The sequence below is a fragment of the Pristiophorus japonicus genome, chromosome 4 (genome assembly GCF_044704955.1).
Source record: "Pristiophorus japonicus isolate sPriJap1 chromosome 4, sPriJap1.hap1, whole genome shotgun sequence".
Classification (NCBI taxonomy): Eukaryota; Metazoa; Chordata; class Chondrichthyes; family Pristiophoridae; genus Pristiophorus; species Pristiophorus japonicus.
In genome coordinates this window covers 197,113,726-197,136,356 of record NC_091980.1, presented here as the reverse complement: position 1 = coordinate 197,136,356, position 22,631 = coordinate 197,113,726, and the positions used below count along the sequence as shown (strand labels likewise).

Sequence of the window (22,631 nt, the reverse complement as noted above, 5' to 3'; positions counted from 1 at the left end):
TTCTGGTCACCACATTACAGGAAGGATGTAATTGCACTGGAGAGGGTACAGAGGAGATTTACGAGGATGTTGCCAGGAATGAAGAATCTTAGCTATGAGGACAAATTGGATCGGCTGGATTTGTTTTCCTTGGAACAGAGGAGGTTGAGGGAAGATCTCATTGAGGTGTATAAAATTATGAGGGGCCTAGATATACTGGATAGAAAGGGTCTGTTTCCCTTAGCAGAGGGGTCAACAACCAGGGGGCATAGATTTAAAGTAATTGGTAGAAGGTTTAGAATGGATTTGGGGGGGAAATCTCTTCACGCAGAGGGTTGTGGGGGGTCTGGAATTCACTGGCTGAAAGTGTGGTAGAGGCAGAAACCTTCACCACATTTAAAAAGTACTTGGATGTGCACTTGAAGTGCCGTAACCTGGAGGCTGGCAAGTGGGATTAGGCTGGATAGCCTCTTGTTGGCCAGCACGGACATGATGGGCCGAAATGGTCTCCTTGCGTGCTGTAAACTTCTATGATTCTATGAAAGAGCACAGCCAGAAGTAAAAATAATTGACTCCATTAAAAGACGCTTTAAACATATTTGACAAAAATGGGGCTATATAAAGAACAAAACTGAAAGGCATCTTGCAGTCTCTGTATGTCTAATAATATGGTGAAAAGAATAGCTCCACAAGCAGGGTCGAATTCCCCATTTACACTCATGAAAATAGTGACACCGGGTGAGAAGTACAAGTTGAACCTCTCTGGTCCGGGACACTCTGGTCCGGATACATCCGTGGTTCGGCATTAGTTTGCGGAACAGCCATTTTTGGCCATCTTCTCCCATGCCTGTAGATGGGCAAACTCCATCCCGAGGTGTATCAGCGATCATGCCATTTTGTGTCTGGAGCCAGTGGACCTCATTACCAGACAGTTTCTCTGCTGTTAGAAAAGTGCCCAAAGAGCAAAACACAAGCGGACAGATACAAATGAACGAATGTTAAAGTTAGCCCATGAGAGTGGTGAGCAGCACTCTGCAGGTAAGCCTAGGCTAGGTGTATGCTTATGTAGTGTGTATTGGTAAAATCATATACTAACAGAAAGCAGAGAGTCGGGATAAATGGGTCCTTTTCGGGTTGGAAATCGCTGGTTAGTGGTGTGCCACAGGGACCGGTGCTGGGACCACAACTGTTTACAATATACATAGATGACCTGGAAGAGGGGACGGAGTGTAGTGTAACAAAATTTGCAGATGACACAAAGATTAGTGGGAAAGCGGGTTGTGCAGAGGACACAGAGAGGCTGCAAAGAGGTTGAGCGAATGGGCTAAGGTTTGGCAGATGGAATACAATGTCGGAAAATGTGAGGTCATCCACCTTGGAAAAAAAACAGTAAAAGGGAATATTATTTGAATGGGGAGAAATTACAACATGCTGCGGTGCAGAGGGACCTGGGGGTCTTTGTGCATGAAACTCTTTATCCCAAAAAGTTAGTTTGCAGGTGCAGCAGGTAATCAGGAAGGCGAATGGAATGTTGGCCTTCATTGTGAGAGGGATGGAGTACAAAAGCAGGGAGGTCCTGCTGCAACTATACAGGGTATTGGTGAGGCCGCACCTGGAGTACTGCGTGCAGTTTTGATCACCTTACTTAAGGAAGGATGTACTAGCTTTGGAGGGGGTACAGAGACGATTCACTAGACTGATTCCAGAGATGAGGGGGTTACCTTATGATGATAGATTGAGTAGACTGGGTCTTTACTCGTTGGAGTTCAGAAGGATGAGGGGTGATCTTATAGAAACATTTAAAATAATGAAAGGGATAGACAAGATAGAGGCAGAGAGGTTGTTTCCACTGGTCGGGGAGACTAGAACTAGGGGGCACAGCCTCAAAATAAGGGGGAGCCAATTTAAAACCGAGTTGAGAAGGAATTTCTTCTCCCAGAGGGTTGTGAATCTGTGGAATTCTCTGCCCAAGGAAGCAGTTGAGGCTAGCTCATTGAATGTATTCAAATCACAGATAGATAGATTTTTAACCAATAAGGGAATTAAGGGTTATGGGGAGCGGGCGGGTAAGTGGAGCTGAGTCCACGGCCAGATCAGCCATGATCTTGTTGAATGGCGGAGCAGGCTCGAGGGGCTAGATGGCCTACTCCTGTTCCTAATTCTTATGTTCTTATGACCTCCCATGGTTCAGAAAATTCTGTGGTTTGGCACCGATCAGGTCCCGAGGGTGCTGGACCACATAGGTGCAACCGTAATATAAAAAGCAAGGACAAAGTAATGCTGGCCATTTGCAGTGAAAGTCACAGAGATCCACTCATGCAACTTCTAACACTTACATGATGCGCATATTATTGGTTTCATGTAGTGCCAGTGTATTTTCCTCTACTGAAGACACCAGATGGAATCAGAAGAATATTGAAAGCAGTACAGGAGGCTGCCTCTAAGTTTAAAAGGAGAAAAAGGAACCAGAAAGACAAATATGGAAAACTTATACAAGATCACCTCCAGCAAGTGATCTTGCTCAATTTGTTAAAGTGAAATTATTAGCATTACAGTAACTTTTGAAATGAGGAAAAGCACTAGCTCCAAAAAAAACGCATACACATTAAATAATTTTTATAAAGGTGTTTTTGGAAGTCATGCAAGTTTTAGAGCTAGAATGTAGATGTGTCCAATCCACCAGTGCAAGTATGTTGGAGCAAACCTTGTGGCTGCCCAAATTAATGGTCACAGGCTCCATCCCAAATCCTGCAACCAGGGTCATTGGCATGGTTGAGGCAAGCACCTGCATTAGTAAGACTGCTTCAGAGGTGTCCGCCGTGATCTGCTGTTGTAAGGTGGAGTGGCCCATAGCTGCTCTACTGGAACTCCACTGAGGCTCTTTCTGGGCTGACGAAGTTTGGCTGCTTTGACCATTCTTCGCTCCAATGGACCCATAAGTGCAGTCGATAAAAGTAATGAATTCCCTTTGGGATTAATTAGTCTTTGAGACTTTGCAAAAGAACCCAGGCCAATCCTTAGCTGGTAAGAATTCTATTGAGGTCTTATAAAGGTGTACTAGGCTGCCCAGGAACTCTTCCAGACATCCCTTTGATGTGTGGTGTGGGGAAATATAGGGTGTACACATGTCTGTCCAATATTCCCCCCCGCCCACCCACTAGAATTTAAAGTGGTTCTTGAAGTAATGAGGAAATTTAGCAGAACCTGATTCCACTCCTAATCCAAATTGTCAGATGTTTCTGAATGGAAATTTGAAATGTTACTAGAGACTGAATTTTACAGAAGGAGCTATAAGTTAATGTTAAGATTTTGGTCTATCAAAGTGTATTTTATTGGCATGTTTCTTTACTTGAAATATTATGTTTTTAAATTATTTTAAATTAAGTAATTTGGTATTTTTGTATTTTAAGCTGGTGAAACTGTGGAAAAAATTAGCATCGACAAGATCCGTTTCTTCCGAGTGGAGAAGACCTATGCAGTCAAGACAGGAAAGTGGTACTTCGAGTTTGAGGCAGTGACAGCAGGTGAAATGCGTGTTGGCTGGGCAAGACCAGCGTGCAGACCTGACATTGAACTAGGTGCCGACAGGAATGCCTTCGTTTTTAATGGCCGTAAGGTTTGTGATTTGCTGATGTTCATATTGATGCTGATTGCAAAATATAGGCTCTCGACTTGCTCAAAATCTGAGTTTTAGTTCAATTTTTAAATGCAAAAATACTTGGAGCAAAAGATCCTCCTGCTTAGTTTATTTTGTAAAACACGCTTGAAAAGTATTTCCCAGGTTTAGCCAAACTCTCTCAAACCATATTGTTACGAATCTAAAATTCCATTTGGGCCATAGTAAGTATTCTATTGAATTACAGTCAGACAAAATAATCTTTTAAGTCTTTTCCAAAATATTATCTACTGACTTGTTGGAGTAAATTCTCAGTTGTCAGTTCAAAGCGATGGGCATTAAAATCTAAATTTTCCGCTCAGGCAAAATCCTGAGTTGAGGACAGTGGTGTGCACTAGGTGCCCGCCTGATATGAAGTGAAGTGGACACCCCACCCCCCCCACCTTAATCAAGGCAGGTTCCAGGAGTCAGGAATGTTGCTGATTGGTAGCTTGCTGTTGGGGTAGAGGTATTAGCATGGATTTAAAGTCGCTCAACAACTTAAAAGGGAAGACATTCACCAAAATAGATTCACAGCAGAGCTGAAAGGTTTTCTAATAAGGTCAGAAAGAGGCCAGAGAGCCTCCAGATCCACACATGTATCTGTAGGGAATTAAGCAAAGAAAGGAAGCACTGTTTGGAACAGAGCAACACAGGCCTGTATTGAGAGCTGCTAATGGGCACTGGAAGGATGTCTACAGGTGCCAACTTCAGCATCCCTGGCATGGCCACTCAATGAAATAGGTGTGGGAATTGAGCAAGAGAGCACATGTAACCATATAGGTGCAATAAATGATTCTTTAGATCTTGGGAAATCCTGCCACTCTGTAAAATTATAATGCCCTGCCATGTTGCACCAATTGTCAATGAGGAAGCTGATAAAATTGCTCACTCTCGAGAACAATTCATGCATGATGTGCTTGATGCATCCATGCACATCTGATTGACAAATGCTAGTGATATCTTCCTGGCCTGTGACATAGAAGTTCAGGGCAGTGGTGACCTGAGCAGCCTCTGGCAAAGGAATGCCTGTGCTGAAAATGGGATGTAAGTCAACTGGCAGCATGTGACTTAACTCTGTGGCAGCTTCCTTTTGAAAGCCACGCCGCTTCATGGACTGCTTCTTTGTCATATGCAGCTAGGAGTGCCTGTGGGTACCAGCAGGTGGATGCCGTGTGCCTGTTCTGCAGCCTCATGAGCCTCAGTCCCTTTGTTGCTTTTCTTCTTTCACAAAATAAAGATAGAAGGAAAATTCCAATGCAGAAAGCACCCTGGCTGAAAAGGGGAAGGGGGAGAGGAAATTGCCTCAGCATTTGGTACAAAGAAAATGACAAAGTACTTGGCAACAGCAAAGAAACAAATAAAGTACAAGAGAAATGACTGATAAATAAGTTGTTAACTGTACCTGTTAAATGTCGATCCCTTTGAACATTATTTTCCTTTTCCATGGCACTTAGCAAGTGTGGTTACCATATAAAATGGGTGTGAATATGGAAGAGCACAAATGCGATGGAAATAATGGAACATGGGCTATATGACATTGTTATCAACCTATTTGCATCGGTTTTCCCAAAAATGGCTGGGTGTTTCCACCAGCTGCTAGAAATGTTGGCACAAAATGGAGCAACATTTTTCCATTCCCCTAAACATTAGTACAATGATGGAATGAATTAGTCACTGAATGAGTGTTATTACAAAGACCTGTTTAGCCATTGTCATGGCTATTTAGAAATTGATTTGGTAAAATGTTTGTGCAATACTCATTTAATCTCCAGTCTACTTTTTAATGACTGTATATCATAGAATTTGCAAAGTACAATGACAGCATGCATTAGCCACAAATCCCGATGGTGTGACTCTTCTTGTTGCATGGAAAATCTATTGGTTAGACTCTGGAAGAGGTTCTTTCCCATCCAGAAATATCATGAAATTCCATTATTTCCAATTCAAATGAATTGTCACGTTGAGTAACGTTAAATTAAGTTTTAGAGTATCATTTGTATCTATTTTTGTCAAAATTCAGTATACATTCAATGTAAATATTGTAGATCAGCAGCACTGTTTTGTGTTGGTTGTTGAGATCTCCCAGTAATTTACTTGCATACGTAATATACTAAAAATGAAATAGGAACTACTTATCTTTTCCAGGCTCAGTTTTGGCACCAAGGTGCTGTTTACTTTGGTCACACCTGGCAGCCCGGTGATGTGGTTGGCTGCATGATTGATATGAATGATAAATCAATGATATTTACTCTGAATGGAGAACTGCTCATCACTAATAAAGGCTCAGAACTCGCTTTTACAGATTTTGATACAGAAGATGGTAGGTTAATGTTTATTGCTTTATTTTAACATTGACAATTTGAATTAGATGTGCATATTGGATTACTGATAATCTTATGTTTGAAAAAGCTAAGGGAATGCTGGTCTTTATATCTAGAAGATGAGGATACAAGCGGGTAGAAGTTATGCTGCAGCTATACAAAGCCTGCTTAGACCACACCTGGAGTACTGTGAGCTGTTCTGGGCACCACACATTAGGAAGGATATATTGGCCTTGGAGGGAGTGCAGCGGAGATTTGCCAGAATGATACCCAGACTTCAAGGGTTAAGTTACGAGGAGAGATTACACAAATGAGGGCAGTATTTCCTGAAATTTGGAAGGTTAAGGGGTGATCTGATCAAAGTTTTCACGATATTAAGGGGAACAGATAGGGTAGAGAGAGAGAAACTATTTCCGCTGGGTGGGGATTCTAGGACTAGGGGGCATAGTCTAAAAATTAGAGCCAGACCTTTCAGAAATGAAAATAGGAAACACTTCTACACACAAAGTAGAAGTTGGAACTCTCTTTCACAAATGGCAATTGATGCTAGATCACTTGTTAATTTTAAATCTGAGATTGATAGATTTTTATTAATCAAAGGTATTAAGGAATATGGGCCAAAGCTAGGTATATGGAGTTAGGTCACAGATCAGCCATGATCTCACTGAATGGCGGAACAGTCTCGAGGGGCTCAATGGCCTACTCCTGTTCCTATGTTCCTAATTGCTGACTGTTCTACTGTAATATTTTATGGCTGCATGGTACAGATTTAATAAAATCAGATGCTGTAACTGCAAAAAGGGACTTTGAAGGTACAAATGTGAAATTGTTGATGCTTTAGCTAAAATATGCCACACATCAATTTAAAGAAGCAATATTCATAAAATAGGTTCAGAAGAAGAAGGCCCTTCGGCCCATTTCATCTCATTTTCCAAAATACTAAGCGTACCGCTTCCCTGTGACAGTAACTATGGGGTCAATATTGTAGTGTCCCTGCACCTTACTACAAAATCACATGAGGCATGTACTGCAGACACAGTCACCATGTGACCTTAACCTTTATTCCCAGGACCAAGGAGTGCTGACCCTGGGTGGGACCTCCCCTTTTATACCTGGAAACTGAGGTGAGGAGTGTCTCCCACAAGTTCACCCCCTGTGGTCAGGGTGTGCATTTCTAGGGTATAAGTACAGTGTACAGGAGTTGCATGAGGGTTACAATTACATGAAGGTTACCGTTGCATGATGGTTACATACATGACAAATATGATGTGTCTGCTCCTATCCGGTGGGAGGCCGAGGCATTGAGCCTGCCACCTGCACAATGGAAGTGGTTGGAGGCCCAAATCAACGGTCTGGCCTCATTTGAATTCCATCAGTGTGAACTGCTTGTGCACTCCGAGCAATTCGGTGATCGGAGGGGTTGGGAAATCCGGTGACTCCTCTACAGAACCCAACTGGTTCAGGGAGGTAGGCGATTCCGAGGAAGGGCTGCGCTGGTCGGGCACTGGGGCGACTTGATTCTTCTGGGGCTAGCAGGAGCATAAAATGCAGTTTCAAATATTTTTTAGGAGCGGCCGCTAGTTAGTCAAGTAATAATGGGTGTGGAATATGCTTTAAAATTACACTGGGGTCTGATTGACGTGATAGGGCCCAGATTTGAACGGGATAATGAGGCTCCTGCCTGTTTATGGAAGGAGCGTAGGCCACCTATTCAACTTAAAAATGATGGGAAAGCTGAAGAATCCTGGTTTATCAACTCATTCTTGTGAGGTTGCAAAATAGCTTTGTTGCTCTCCTGTGTGGTGCATCTAGGGTCCAGATGTTACCATTATGCAACAAAAATTTATGCAATACCCATGGCATACATAAGAACATAAGAGCATAATAAATAGGAGCAGGAGTAGGCCATTTGGCCCCTGTAGCCTGCTCCGCCATTCAATAATATCACGGCTGATCTGATCCTGGCCTCAACTCCACTGCCCCGCCCGCTCCCCATAACCCTTGACTATCTTATCATTCAAAAATCTGTCTATCTCCACCTTAAATATATTCAAAGTCCCAGCCTCCACAGCTCTCTGGGGCAGAGAATTCCAAAGATTCACGACTCTCTGAGAAGAAATTCCTCCTCATTTCTATTTTAAATGGATGATCGCTTCTTCTGAAACTATGCCCCCTAGTTCTAGATTCCCCCATGAGGGGAAACATTCTCTCTGCATCCACCTTGTCAAGCCCCCTAAGAATCTTACGTGTTTCAATAAGATCACCTCTCATTCTTCATATGACAACCTCTTCATCTCAGGAATCAACCTGGTGAACCTTCTCTGAACTGCCTCCAATGCAAATATATCCTTTCTTAAATAACTGTACGCAATACTCCAGGTGTGATCTTACCAACGCCTTGTACAGTTGCAGCAGGACTTCCCTTTTATACTCCATCTCCTTTACAATAAAGGCCAGCATTCCATTTGTCTTCCTGATTATTTGCTGTACCTGCATACTAACTTTTTGTGTTTCATGCATAAGAACCCCCAGATCCCTCTATACTACAGCATTTTGTAAACACTCCCCATTTAAATAATAATTTGCTTTTTTTATTTTTCTTACCAAAGTGGATAACCTCACATTTTCCCACATTATAGTCCATCTATCAAATGTTTGCCCACTCACTTAGCCTATCTATATCCCTTTGTAGATTCTTTGTGTATATATATGCCTCCAATTTGTACTTGCAGCATATACAGAACCTGCCTGTTTTATTTTGCATTAAATTGCATCCCATGAATGGGAACTAAGACGGAACAGAAAAGGGGAAGTTTGTTTCCTTGGGTATCTTCCATATAACAACAGTAAGGAAATTAACCATACTAGGAAATCCAGATTTTTTTTAGCTGGACTCTACATGACTCACTCACCTTCTCAACCTAAGTAATGTGGGGGAGATAAATTGGATGTTTCTGTTGTTTTCAACAAAATTGATCATTGAAGCTGAATCTTTCATGAAAATCAATTAGGATTATCATACTTAACAATTATCGTCACAGAATTTGTTTTTTAGTTGCCATACTTATCGTGGATAATCTATGTATCCTAATATGTCATTGTACAGTTTTATCATGACAACCATAACTCTGATACTTATGTTATTCATACTTAATTTTAGAAATATCTTAATAAACCAATATAAAATAAATAAAATGTATTTTCCCCTCATCTTTCTTTAGGTTTAATCCCAATTTGCTGTCTGGGCCTGTCTCAGATAGGGCGCCTGAACTTTGGAGAGGATGCAACCACTTTCAAGTACTATACAATGTGTGGTTTACAAGAGGGTTTTGAGCCTTTTTCAGTAAACATGAACCGTGATTTAGCCATGTGGTTCAGTAAACGCTTACCTCAGTTTGTCCCCGTACCAAAAGATCACAACCATATTGCGGTAAGATACAAATTTTTACTAAAATCTACACACCTACACTGAAGATATCATGCATTAGGCCATCGACTTGTGGTTTTCACAGGAGGATGGAATTACAAAATACAATCCCAAAATCCATTTGAACACCAGGAAATCCCATAATCTTGTGTAAGCAAGTCTATTGGTCAGCATAAAGCGATGGATCTAAATATAAATATATGGAAATGCGCAATCCATCCACATATTTAGAATAAAACTTTCAGAATCCCATGTGATATTAACTGACTTTGACTTATTCACTCACTATAAAGCAGTGGCCCTGATCACACGGCATCTCTGTGACATTGGTAAACAGTGGAACATTGTCAAACAGTGCCTTTAGAAGTAAATTGATTATTATAGGATCAACCATCAGATGAAGAGTTTAAATATTGGAAGTGCGTTTGTTGCTTTTCATCTTTGTAAGAGAGTACATGCTACTTAATGATTGCAACACATGTTTCATTTCTGAAATTTTAGCAGTTTGAAACCTTGTTATGAACATATTGTGACATTTTTGGTGCATTTACTTACAGTTTTATTGTGATGTGGCTTTTCAAATATTTTATACTGTTTTTAACTTCAGTCCAAAGACTACTTGAAAATACAGGTGCAATGTCCTGAATCCAGACTTCTGAAAACCGGAATTGTCCGAAAACCGGACATTTCGGCAAGGACTGGTGGATCGGCAGGTGGCGAAATCGGAAATCCAGCAAAACCTGAAATCTGGCACGGATTCGGTCCCGAGGATTCCAGATTTCAGACGTTGTACCTGTAACTTAAAATTGTTAAGACTTTTTCCAATTGCACAGCAACTGGTAGTCCAATAAGTGAGAGCACTATAAAGGAATATTATGGATTTTAAAAATATCAATCTGCAGCTTTAATATATTGTAATTATATGGTTAATTGCAATTATTATGGATGTAGGATCCACCACAGACCCAATCCACGTACGGACCAGGGTCAAGCAGGGCTGCGTCATTGCACCAACGCTCTTCTTGATCTTCCTGCTACAAAATGCCCCAGCTCACTCTTAACAAGCTCCCCGCTGGAGTGCAACTAAACTGTAGAACCAATGGGAACCTGTTCAACCTTCGTCACCTCCAGGCTAGATCCAAGGTCGTTCCATCCTCTGTCAACAAACTACAGTACACGGATGACGCTTGCGTCTGCGCACATTCAGAGGCCAAACTCCAAGCCATCGTCAACATCTTCACCGAGGTGTACGAAAGCATGGGCCTTACATTAAACATCCGAAAGACAAAGGTCCTCCGCCAACCTGAGCCTGCCACACAGCACTGCCCCCCAGTCATCAAAATCCACGGCGCGACCTTGGACAACATGGACCATTTTCCATACCTTGGGAGCCTGCTTTCAGCAAGGGCAGACATCGATGACGAGGTCCAACACCGCCTCCAGTGTGCCGGCGCAGCCTTTGGTTGCCTGAGGAAGAGAGTATTTGAAGACCAGGACTGCAAATCTGGCACCAAGCTTATGGTCTACAGGGCAGTTGTGATACCCGCCCTCCTATATGGCTTAGAGATGTGGACCATATACAGTAGACACCTCAAAGTGCTTGAGAAGTACCACCAGTGCTGCCTCCACGAGATCCGATAAATCCACTGGGAGCATGGACGCACCAACGTCAGTGTTCTCGCTCAGGCCAACATCCCCAGCATCAAAGCACTCGACCAGCTCCATTGGATGGGCCACATTGTCTGCATGCCCGACATGAGACTCCCAAAGCAAGCATTCTACTCGGAACTCCTACACGGCAAGCGAGCCCCAGGTGGGCAGAGGAAACGTTTCAAGGACACCTTCAAAGCCTCAACATCCCCACCTGCACCTGGGAATCCTTTCCCAAGACCGCCCTAAGTGGAGGAAGAGCATCTGGGAGTCTCATTGCTGAGAGCATGCAGAAATCAAGCGCAGACAGCAGAAGGAGCGTGCAGCAAACCAGACTCCCCACCTACCCCTTCCTTCAACCACTGTCTGTCCCACCTGTGACAGAGACTGTAATTCCCGTATTGGACTGTACAGTCACCTGAGAACTCACTTTTGGAGTGGAAGCAAGTCTTGCTCGATTTCAAGGGACCGCTATGATGATGATGATGGGGTTCTAAAGAAATGATCCATTTCGACAAAGAAGCTGCTAACTTCTGCTAACCTTTGGCATTATTGACCTGATGCTAGGCCCTCGATATTAATGTCCCAATGTTTTGAATGAGCAGCGTGACTCCAAACCGCTGCTTCCCCAACCGGCTTATTCGGCCGTTTTCGGACTGCCCCGCACACTCACCACCTTTCTATAAATACTGGGGCCTAAGAGTCCATGGTGACTCGATTACAAATTTCTGATGTTTTCATTGGTAGTTATGAAGCAAAAGCAAATGAAACTCTCAGTGCACTGCACAAAAAGTAAATTAAATGTAATCCGTATTAAAGATAGCATTCTGTATTAATATTGTAGCCATCACTTTTTAATTGTCAATTTAGTAGTAACATTTGACACATTCATCACTTGTTTACATAAATACTTATAAAACATTAATGTGGAATTTTTGTGATACAGAAACTGTACATGCATAACTAAAATTGGGATCTAATTTATAGGTAACAAGGATTGATGGGACTGTAGACAGCCCACCCTGTTTAAAAGTCACCCATAAAACCTTTGGCACTCAGAACTGCATTACTGAAATGACATTCTACCGTTTGAGTATGCCTGTTGAGTTCCATTCAACATATAAACCTGATGGCATTTCACATATGGCTCATGATGATGGACTTCACAGTGCAGATACATTGTCAGGAAAGACTAAACTAAGGTTAGTTTACCTCAATTATTTGATTGTATTGTCTTCTTAGCTGAACAAGTAGACTTTCCAATATATATGTATGCACAATAGTCGTGATATAGGGCTAGACTTTCCCTAGAGCCCCTCAACACCTGATTGCCACCCAGAAAAACCGCTAAAGTTTTGCAACTAACGCTGGTGGAACTTTACATAATTCAGGTAAAAAATATCGCCCGGTGAGAGAAAAGATCTTGTATCAATAATCTCGGCGGTTAAAGGCGAAACTAGATGAAACGGGCAGTCTTAAAATGTTTTTAAAAATTTAGTCCGAGGCTGCGGTTGGGCCTAGGGAGGGGGGGAAAATGTTAAAAAAAAATTTCACTAAAAAAAAAGGTATTCTCAAGATAGTTTTACAGTTAATCACCGTTTTACGATTAAAAAAAAAAGAACCTTTAACTTACCTTTCTTTGCAGAATACTCACCTACCGCCCTGTTTAAGCAGCTTTTACAGGGTGGTTCCCTCTGCAATCTGGACGGGCTTCCGTTGAGGCCAAACTTACACCCTGGCGATTTTCTCGGCGATGCACATTGGCGGTTTGCTCCCAGCAGGCATTTTGAGATGTGGGCGGTTCCATTTAAAAAGTAAGGGGGAAACTTTCACTGGGTGGTTTCTCTCACAAAAGCAACTGTACAACTGAGAAAACCGCCGAAAATGAAGGTGAAAGTCTGCCCCTATAGGAATTAGTCCCAGACTTTTGATGGGAGCTCATCTTGTAAAAGAAAATACGTACATTTATATCAAATCCTCTGGATGTCCCAAAATGCTATCCAGCCAGTGGATTGCTTTTAACTTGTGTAAGCAAATGCATCAGCCAATTTTCCACAATGCAAGTTCGCCAAACAACAAATGAATGAACGACCAGATTATCTGTTTCTTTGGTGATGTTGACCAGGATTCCAGGAGAATCTTCCCTGTTCTTCATCAAGCAGTCCCATAAGTTTTAAATCCACATGAGCTGACAGAAAACGCCTCGGTTTAAGTCAATGGAAAATAAAATTGGGCGGGGTGTATAATGGGAGGCAGTCCGCCACTGCCTCTGTCGGCCCGTGCCACAGTTGAATCTCACCCCCAGAACCTTCAACAATGCAAATCTCCCTCTGTACTACACAGACGTGCCAGCCTAAATGTTGTGCTTACGTCTGTAGGGGGGCTTATGTGCACAACTTTCTGACTCAGAAGTAAAATATTGTAATCTGAGTCAAGCTGACAGTCACAGATATTCAATAGTGCTGAAGATAAATTTATTTGAACCAACTAATCTAATTGTGCTAGTATTCAGTCACACACAGGTTCCTTTATCAAATGAACAATTGACCATCAAATAAAGTGTTGCCTTATTTTAAATGAGTTACTGCATCCATTAAAATAGCAAACAAAGGAATTTTATGGAAATAAGTGTTTGTGATTTCAAAGCCCTGTCTATTTTAGAAATTAAAAAACAAGTGCATGGGGAATCAAAATCAGTGTGAGTTTCTTTAAACAAAATCAAGCTGCAATATTCTGCATTTTTGGATAAACTAAAACTCACCTTTTTTATTGAAAATTTATATTTTTAATCCCTTATGTTGTGATTCATCTAAAGTTTTGTTAATGAATTTTTACAATAAGACCCCTGTACCCTTTGCTCTTAATTAGGGAGCTAATTTCTGGATTGAATTTCTTTGAATAATCTCTGGCTTCCATTAAAATTACAAAACATATTTTTTTGCTTTTAGGAGTGCAAAGCTGACTCGTGATCTACCTGGAGGTAGAGATGACCGAGAGATTGTTAAAAAATCTACTATGGTAATGTGCAAAGCAACAAAAAGACAGATGTTTCTATTTAAGTCTATGTATGATAATAGAATCTTGAGAAATCATGCAATTAGCATTTAATGAGTATGGAGAAAGATTGCAAAGTGCCGCAGTACAGCGGGACCTGGGAGTACTTGTGCATGAAACGCAAAAGGATAGTATGCAGGTACAGCAAGTGATCAGGAAGGCCAATGGTATCTTGGCCTTTATTGCAAAGGGGATGGAGTATAAAAGCAGTGAAATCTTGCTACAGCTATATAAGGTATTGCTGAGGCCACACCTGGAATACTGCGTGCAGTTTTGGTTTCCATATTTACGAAAGGATCTACTTGCTTTGGAGGCCATTCAGAGAAGGTTCACTAGGTTGATCCCGGGGATGAGGGGGTTGACTTATGAGGAAAGGTTGAGTAGGTTGGGCCTCTACTCATTGGAATTCAGAATAATGAGAGGTGATCTTATCGAAACATATAAGATTATGAGGGGGCTTGACAAGGTGGATGCAGAGAGGATGTTTGCACTGATGGGGGAGACTAGAACTAGAGGGCATGATCTTAGAATAAGGAGCCGCCCATTTAAAACAGAGATGAGGAGAAATTTCTCTCAGAGGGTTGTAAATCTGTGGAATTGGCTGCCTCAGAGAGCTGTGGAAGCTGGGACATTGAATAAATTTAAGACAGAAATAGACAGTTTCTTAAACGATAAGGAGATAAGGGGTTATGGGGAGCGGGCAGGGAAGTGGAACTGAGTCCATGATCAGATCAGCCATGATCTTATTGAATGGCGGAGCAGGATCGAGGGGCTGTATGGCCTACTCCTGTTCCTATTTCTGATGCTCTTATGTTCTTATATGCATGTAAAATACAAAGCAGGTTCACTTCTTAATTTCAAAATAGTGTATTGTTACCGTTTGATGAATCCCAAGAAAAAGACTTGAATCCTGAGTACATGGAACAGACTTGAGTCCAATTGCAGATGATATTCAGACTTCAGTGGACTCATTGAATGTAATGCCAGTGATTCCTTGAGACAGTTTAATTGATCTTCAGACCAAACTTAGCCTAGCGATGTGATGATGCCAACAATAAGCATCCAATAAAGCAGCCAACGTGCAAACACACACGCTGTGCCAGAAGTGCACTCCTTCCATATAAAGGATCCTGCAGAAGGGTCCTGTGCTCTTGCCTGAAACAGGTGTTAGCTTCTCCCGGCTCCACAGTAATTCCACGGGCTGCTGCCAGCCACTGCTTGCCCCTCCCCGCCCCGGCAGCACCGACTTCTCTTAGCCAGCGTCCGAGCAGGTCGATCTATCGGTGCCACTTTGCACCAGCAAGCTGCCTCTGGGGACACGACTGGCACCTGCAGTTCACTGGTAATAAACAAATGAGGCTGGGCTAACCAATTCCCATGGTCCTATCACCGACCTCATTAGGGGCATACAGTGTGTGCTGCACCGGAATAACACCCTCATTCGGGCATTATTCAATTTCTAGGCCTTGGACTCCTGAGTAGCAGATACAGCAACATAGGAACAGGAGTAGGCCATTCACCTCCTCGAGTCTGTTCCACCATGCAATCAGATCATGACTGATCTCCACCTCAACTCCATTTATGCTCCATTTACCCATCATTGATCCATATCTCTTGATGCCCTAGACTAACAAAATCTATCGATCTCAGTCTTGAAGATTTCCACTACCCTTTGTGTGAAAAAGTGCCTCCTGATTTCACTCCTGAAAGGCCTTGCTCTAATCTTGTGCCATCTTGTTCTGGATTCCTCTGCCACGGGAAATAGTTTCTCTGCATCTACCCTTTTGAATTATTTTGTCATTTTAAACTTCTTGATTAGATCACCCCACAACCTTCTATACTCAAGAGAATTCAAGGCAAGTTTATTCAATCTGTCCTCACAATTTACCCCTTTAAATCCTGGTATTATTCTGGTGAATCTACACTGCACCCCTTCCAAAACTAATATATCCTTCCTGAGAAGTGGTGCCCAGACTGAACACAGTACTTCAGGTGGGGACTGACCAAGGTTCTGCACAACTAAAGCATAACTTCCTCCTGTTTTGTATTCCTACCTCCTTGAAATAAAGGCCAACATTCCATTAGTCTTTTTGATTAATTTCCATATCTGTGCACTAGCTTGTAGTGATGTGTACCTGGACACCCAAATGCCTTTGCTCCTGCACAGTTCCTAGTCTCTCGACATTAAGAAAATACTCTGATTTGTCTTTCTTGGATCCAGTGTGGGTGACTTCACACTTCCACACGTTGAACTCCATTTGTCACTGTTTTACCCACACACTTAATCTCTCAATGTCCCTTTTTTAACTTCCTGCTCCAGTTTACACAACTTGCTGTGCCTCCTAACTTAGTGTTATCTGCAAACTTGGATATATAACTCTTTATTCCTTCATTCAAGTCATTGATATATATGATGAGTCCCAGCCTCAGCTAACATTTAGACTTCACTGTATGAAAATGTGGCAATCGGTGGCAGCAACTAGAGATCCAAAAATGGGGAAATAATACGAGGGAAATGCCATTTTGTGATGTGGACGGATAACCACTAGAATTGTGTTTTTAAACCTTTTTTTAATCTAATGTTTTGTTATTGAGTATAATTTTTTAGTTGGTAAGATAGCTACAATTCTGAAAGGTTAAAAATAAAATGATGCACAGTCTCTAGTCACTGAAGTTAGAGCCTTTGTGACATATCTCAAAAATACACATTTATCCATGTAATAAATGATTCTTACAATTACTTTGCTAAATTGTGCTCCTTCTATCTCTTTGCTATGCAGCATTGTTATGCAGTGAGAATATTTGCAGGACAAGATCCATCTTTAGTGTGGATTGGCTGGGTAACCCCTGATTACCATTACTACGGCAAATCATTTGACTTGAGTAAAAATCGGACAGTCACTGTCACTCTGGGTGATGAGAAAGGCAGAGTTCATGAAAGGTAGGCATTATCATTATTACCCATGTGAAATATATGGATGCAATGTAAAAAGTCTACATAAATCTGTCGTGAATTACAGCTTTATTCACAGTATGTGCTGAATTGCAGAATCTACTTTACAGAAAATATAAATCTTAACATCTCAGCAATTTCAGATTTTCTTTTTACCTTTTAAAAAGTAGTGATTGCGAATTCTTCTCCTTGAGGAGCCTTAACTAGAATTGTTCTTCAGTTGGGTTTCCGCATCAAAATTTTCATCTAGTCATGGGAATGTGGCTGCTCCCCACACAACTCAATCTGTAATGTTATTTGACCATGTATTTCTGAGTCTCCATTAGTTCCAAGCATTTATTTAACTCTTAAGTGGAAAAATATTTCCATCACAATAGAGTTTAATCTAATGATTTTTCGATAACGAATGCTATCTAGCATACACTATTATGGCCATGTTCAATGAAGATCTGGCATGTTCGCCAATGGTTGCATTGTATTGGCCATTGAGTTGTCATAAGAACATAAGAAATAGGCATTTGGCCTCTCAAGCCTGCTCCTCCATTCAATAAGATCATGGCTGATCTGATCATGGACTCAGCTCCACTTCCCTGCCCGCTCCCCTTAACCCTTTATCGCTCAAAAATGGGTCTATCTCATATATATTCAATGACCCATCCTCCACAGCTCTCTAGGGCAGAGAATTCCATAGATTTACAACCCTCTGAGAGAAGAAATTCCTCCTCATCTCAGTTTTAAATGGGCGGCCCCTTATTCTGAGACTAGGTCCCCTAGTTTTAGATTCCCCTATGAGTGGAAATATCCTCTCTTCATCCACCGTGTCGAGCCCCCTTATTATCTTACATGTTTCGATAAAATCACCTTTCATTCTTCTGAACTCCAATGTGTATAGGCCTAACCTACTCAACCTATCTTCATAAGTCAACCCCCTCATCTCTGGAATCAATCTAGTGAACCTTCTCTGAACAACCTCCAATGCAAATATATCCTTCTTTAAATACGGAGACCAAAACTATATGCAGTACACTAGGTGTGGCCTCACAAATACCCTGTACAGTTGTAGCGGGACTTCTCTGCTTTTATATTCTATCCCCCTTACAATAAAGGCCAACATTCCATTTGCCTTCCTGATTACTTGCTGTACCTGCATACAAACTTTTTGTGTTTCATGCACAAGGACCCCCAGGTCCCTCTGTACTGCAGCACTTTGCAATTTTTCTCCATTTAAATTATACCAAAGTGGATAACCTCACATTTTCCCACATTTTGCTCCATCTGCCAAATTTTTCCCACTCACTTAACCTGTCTATATCCCTTTGCAGATTTTTTGTGTCCTCCTCGCCATTTGCTTTCCCACCCAGCTTTGTATCATCAGCAAACTTGGCTACATTACACTCGGTCCCTTCATCCAAATCATTAATATAGATTGTAAATAGTTGAGGACCCAGCACCTATCCCTGCGGCACCCAGTCACTGTTTGCCAACCAGAAAATGACCCATTTATTCCGACTCTCTGTTTTCTGTTAGTTAGCCAGTCCTCTATCCATGCTAATGTATTACCCCAACCTCATGAAATTTTATCTTGTGTAGTAACCTTTTATTTGGCACCTTATCGAATGCCTTCTGGAAATCAAAATACACCACATCCACTGGTTCCTCCTTATCCACTCGTTACATCCTCAAAGAACTCCAGCAAATTTGTCAAACATGATTTCCCTTTCATAAAACCATGCTGACTCTGCTTGATTGAATTATGCTTTTCCAAATGTCCCGCTACTGCTTCCTTAATAATGGACTCCAGCATTTTCCCAATGACAGATGTTAGGCTAACTGGTCTATAGTTTCCTGCTTTTTGTCTGCCTCCTTTTTTAAATAGGGACATTACATTTGCGGTTTTCCAATCCACTGGGACCGCCCCAGAATCCAGGGAATTTTGATAGATTACAACCAATGTATCCACTAATTCTGCAGCCACATCTTTTAAGACCCTAGGATGTAAGCCATCAGGTCCAGGGGACTTGTCTGCCTTTAGTCCCATTATTTTACCGAGTACTACTTCATTAATGATAGTGATTGTATTAAGTTCTTCCCTCCCTATAGCTCCTTGATTATCCACTATTGGGATGTATTTAGTGTCTTCTACCGTGAAGACCGATACAAAATATTTGTTCAACATCTCTGCCATTTCCCTGTTCTCCATTATTAATTCCCCAGTCTCATCCTCTAGGGACCAACATTTACTTTAGCCACTCTTTTCCTTTTTATGTACCTGTAGAAACTCTTACTGGCTGTTTTTATATTTTGTGCTAGTTTACTTTCATTATCTTCCCTCTATCATTTTTTTCGTCAATCTTTGCTGGTTTTTAAAAGTTTCCCAATCCTCTGGCCTCCCACTAGACTTGGCCACATTGTATGCCTTTGTTTTCAATTTGATACCATCCCTTATTTCCTTAGTTAGCCACGGATGGTCATCACTTCTCGTACAGTCTTTCCTTCTCATTGGGATAGATTTTTGTTGCGAGTTATGTAATATCTCCTTAAATGTCTGCCACAGCTCATCAACCATCCAACACTTTATTTTCCCGGTCCACTTTAGCCAACTCTGCCTTCATACCTTTGTAGTCTCCTTTATTTATCCAGGATTTGATGATTTTAACTATGTGTGGTCTAAGAATTAAGAACTTGACGCAATCTTTTCACAATATTTATAGTTTCCCAGCTGATATTTGTAATTCCAATAATTTGTGGGCTATCTGTTATTTTAGAATGCAGAGAACACACTTTTTTTGGAACTGAATCGAATCCATTATTTCATCCTTTTTTTATATAGTGAAATATTTACATGAAGAACAGTGATCACTAAGCCGGAAGTTCTTGGCAATGCCTGTCTTCTAAGTGAATGAAATGCTAAAATCTGTTTCTCTCATCTGATATCCTTTGTAGTGTCAAACGCTGTAACTGTTACATGGTTTGGGGAGGCGATATTGTCGGCAGCACAAAGGGATCAAGCAGCAGTAGTGCTGACCTTGAAATTGGTTGTTTCATTGATTTAGCAACAGGCCGGTTAACATTCACAGCAAATGGAAAAGATCTCAGTACTCAATACCAGGTAAAATGGTTGGCTTGCTGAATGCTAAGTTGCAGAAATTCCATCTACTTTACAAAATGTTAAAGATCTGGTTAGGGTCTATACAGTTCTACTCTATTTTGTGTTAACAGGGGAACATACTGAAACAATGCTTAACAAGATTTATAAAAAATGCTTAAGTTTATTCAATTTAATAACATTGCATGGGTGTCAGCTGTGGCTCAGTGGGTAGCACCCTTGCCTCTGAATCAGAAGGTTGTGGGTTCAAGTCCCACTCCAGGGACTTGAGCACAAAAAAAAAGTGTAAGCTGACACTCCAACACAGTACTGAGGGAGGTGCTATCTTTCGGATGAGATGTTGAATCAAGGCCCCGTCTCGCTCTCTCTCTCTCTCGAGTGGACGTAAAAGATCTCATGGCTCTATTTCGAAGAAGAACAGGGGAGTTATTCCTGGTGTTCTGGCCAATGTTAATCCCTCAATCAACATAACAAAAAAAAACGATTATCTGGTCATTATCACATTGCTGTTTGTGGGAGCTTGCTTGTGTGCAAATTGGCTGCCGCATTTCCCACACTACAGTAGTGACGAAGTTCTTAATTGGCTGTAAAGCACTTTGAGACATCTGGTGGTCATGAAAGCCGCTGTATAAATCTTAGTCTTTCTTTCTTTCTTTTATGGGTATGTTCAAACTGAAGGTAGGAGCAAAAAATTGCTATCCAATCCATCTGACTCAGTCTGTTACTGTATTTAAGCCATGTGCAGAACCAGGTCAGAACATTTTCTTCTCCCTCCTGCCTTGGCATCAGGTCTATATTCGTCCAGTGTCTGTTTAAAAGGAATCTGTCTATTTTTCTTATACTTTTTCAGCCAAATCCACATTCACTACACTATAGGTTAATAATACTTGGAGGAAGTAGGAGGGCTCCAGTCAATCAGATTAGTGCAACCATGCTTATTTTTAGTCACTCTATTAAAACATTTCCTGTACCATAACTACAATTATTTAATAAGAAGGCCAACAGTAAAGAAAAAGCACACAATCACTTTCAAAGTTAACTGCGAACTATGATTCAGATTTCAGATGTGCTTTAGTTTCCTCTAACCTGCCACAAAAGTATGCATAAACCCTAATTTCAGAGGGTAACCCAGCTGCACCACATTGACACTTTTCATCCAGTCATTCTGATGCAGACTGCTTAATTACAGTTAGATTGTCAATTTGGAATCACTTTCATTAGGAACTGAGTTGTGACTAACAAAGATATTTTCACTCACTACATTCTACACCCATCAGAGGGGAGGCATTCACCTAGTGGGGCTGAAATTCAGGGTCCGGATAAGACCGTCCGAAACCCTCCCTGGTGGCCCAGTGGCCGAACCTAAAGAAACGCTGTTTCTCTCCCCTTTAAATGAGTGGAGAGACGTGGTGACACACACAGGCACTGATGTCACCACCGCTTCGCCGCTGAGTGACAGTGGCAAAGACTCTGTCCCGCCCTGACTTCCGCCCCTCACTAGCACTTACTGCCGTAATTCCACCCCCATTATGACTGGCTTCCGGTCCGATCCAAAAAAACGGCAAAGAGGAGAAGCCCGCCTCATCACACCCGACGGTAAAAACATCCAAAAAAAGGGAAGTGCATCAGCTTTCTGGCAGCCCTGAATTTCGGCCCCCATATGTTTAGACAAAACATTACCCTGTCACTCATAATTAATTTTGTTTTTTTCCCAATCTGAGTGTTTAAGGATTATGCAAAAAATAACCTATTCTTTTATATGTGACTTTTTTCAGATTGAACCAAGCACAAAGTTATTCCCAGCTGTCTTTATGCAGGCCACGAGTCCAAACCTGATCCAGTTTGAACTCGGAAATTTAAAGGTATATGTTTTAAAATCTATTGCTCTAATGTATAAATAGGTTGTGAGTTTCCGACTGGCAGAGTTCAATAGAACAGAAAGATCCTAACGAAGAGAGGATTGGTAAAGTGACTCAGAGAGTATAAACTTTCACTCCAGCTCCGGGAACAACAAAGCACCTACCTGTAAACTACAGAGTGCAGTTCCATTTGGCAAGTCAATGTAAAACTAATGATGGGATTACTTTAATAGAATCCCAATTGCTGTATTTAACGAGCGAAGCTAAAAGATTTGCCAGAGAGATCAGCTGCCACGAATCCTGGACTGGCTGCACTGCCATTATGCTACCAAGCCTATCTGAAGGTCCCGCCACATCTTAACAGGCAATGATTGAGGGCACTGACCTCCAAAGGCTAAGGGAGGCATTTGCACAGCTATACCATCTGCTGCAAGGAGACATGCAGTGAAACCCCACCATTGTGTCAGGTAGCAGAGTAATAATCTGTTGTCTACAGATATAGTCAGTGTGGGTAATGCACTGTTGAGAAGAGTCAGTGCATTTATCTCCTTTTTCACTAGAATAGAAATGGGACCATGATGTCGCTGTGTAATTTCACTGTGTTGCTGGGCATTCCAAAGTACA

At 41.6% G+C, this 22,631-nt stretch overlaps 1 protein-coding gene across 4 annotated transcripts in view; it reads left to right on the top strand.

Annotated features, from left to right (window-relative positions):
• Nucleotides 1-22,631, top strand: part of ryr3 (ryanodine receptor 3) — a 561,329-nt gene that overhangs the window by 258,142 nt on the left and 280,556 nt on the right. For all 4 annotated transcript variants that reach the window (XM_070878983.1, XM_070878984.1, XM_070878982.1 and 1 more), the window contains exons 26-33: nucleotides 3,390-3,595; nucleotides 5,783-5,957; nucleotides 9,180-9,388; nucleotides 12,023-12,237; nucleotides 13,984-14,053; nucleotides 16,870-17,030; nucleotides 19,986-20,151; nucleotides 21,924-22,010. In XM_070878983.1, the coding sequence (XP_070735084.1) occupies nucleotides 3,390-3,595; nucleotides 5,783-5,957; nucleotides 9,180-9,388; nucleotides 12,023-12,237; nucleotides 13,984-14,053; nucleotides 16,870-17,030; nucleotides 19,986-20,151; nucleotides 21,924-22,010 (1,289 nt within the window). The remainder of the gene's footprint in view (nucleotides 1-3,389; nucleotides 3,596-5,782; nucleotides 5,958-9,179; nucleotides 9,389-12,022; nucleotides 12,238-13,983; nucleotides 14,054-16,869; nucleotides 17,031-19,985; nucleotides 20,152-21,923; nucleotides 22,011-22,631) is intronic.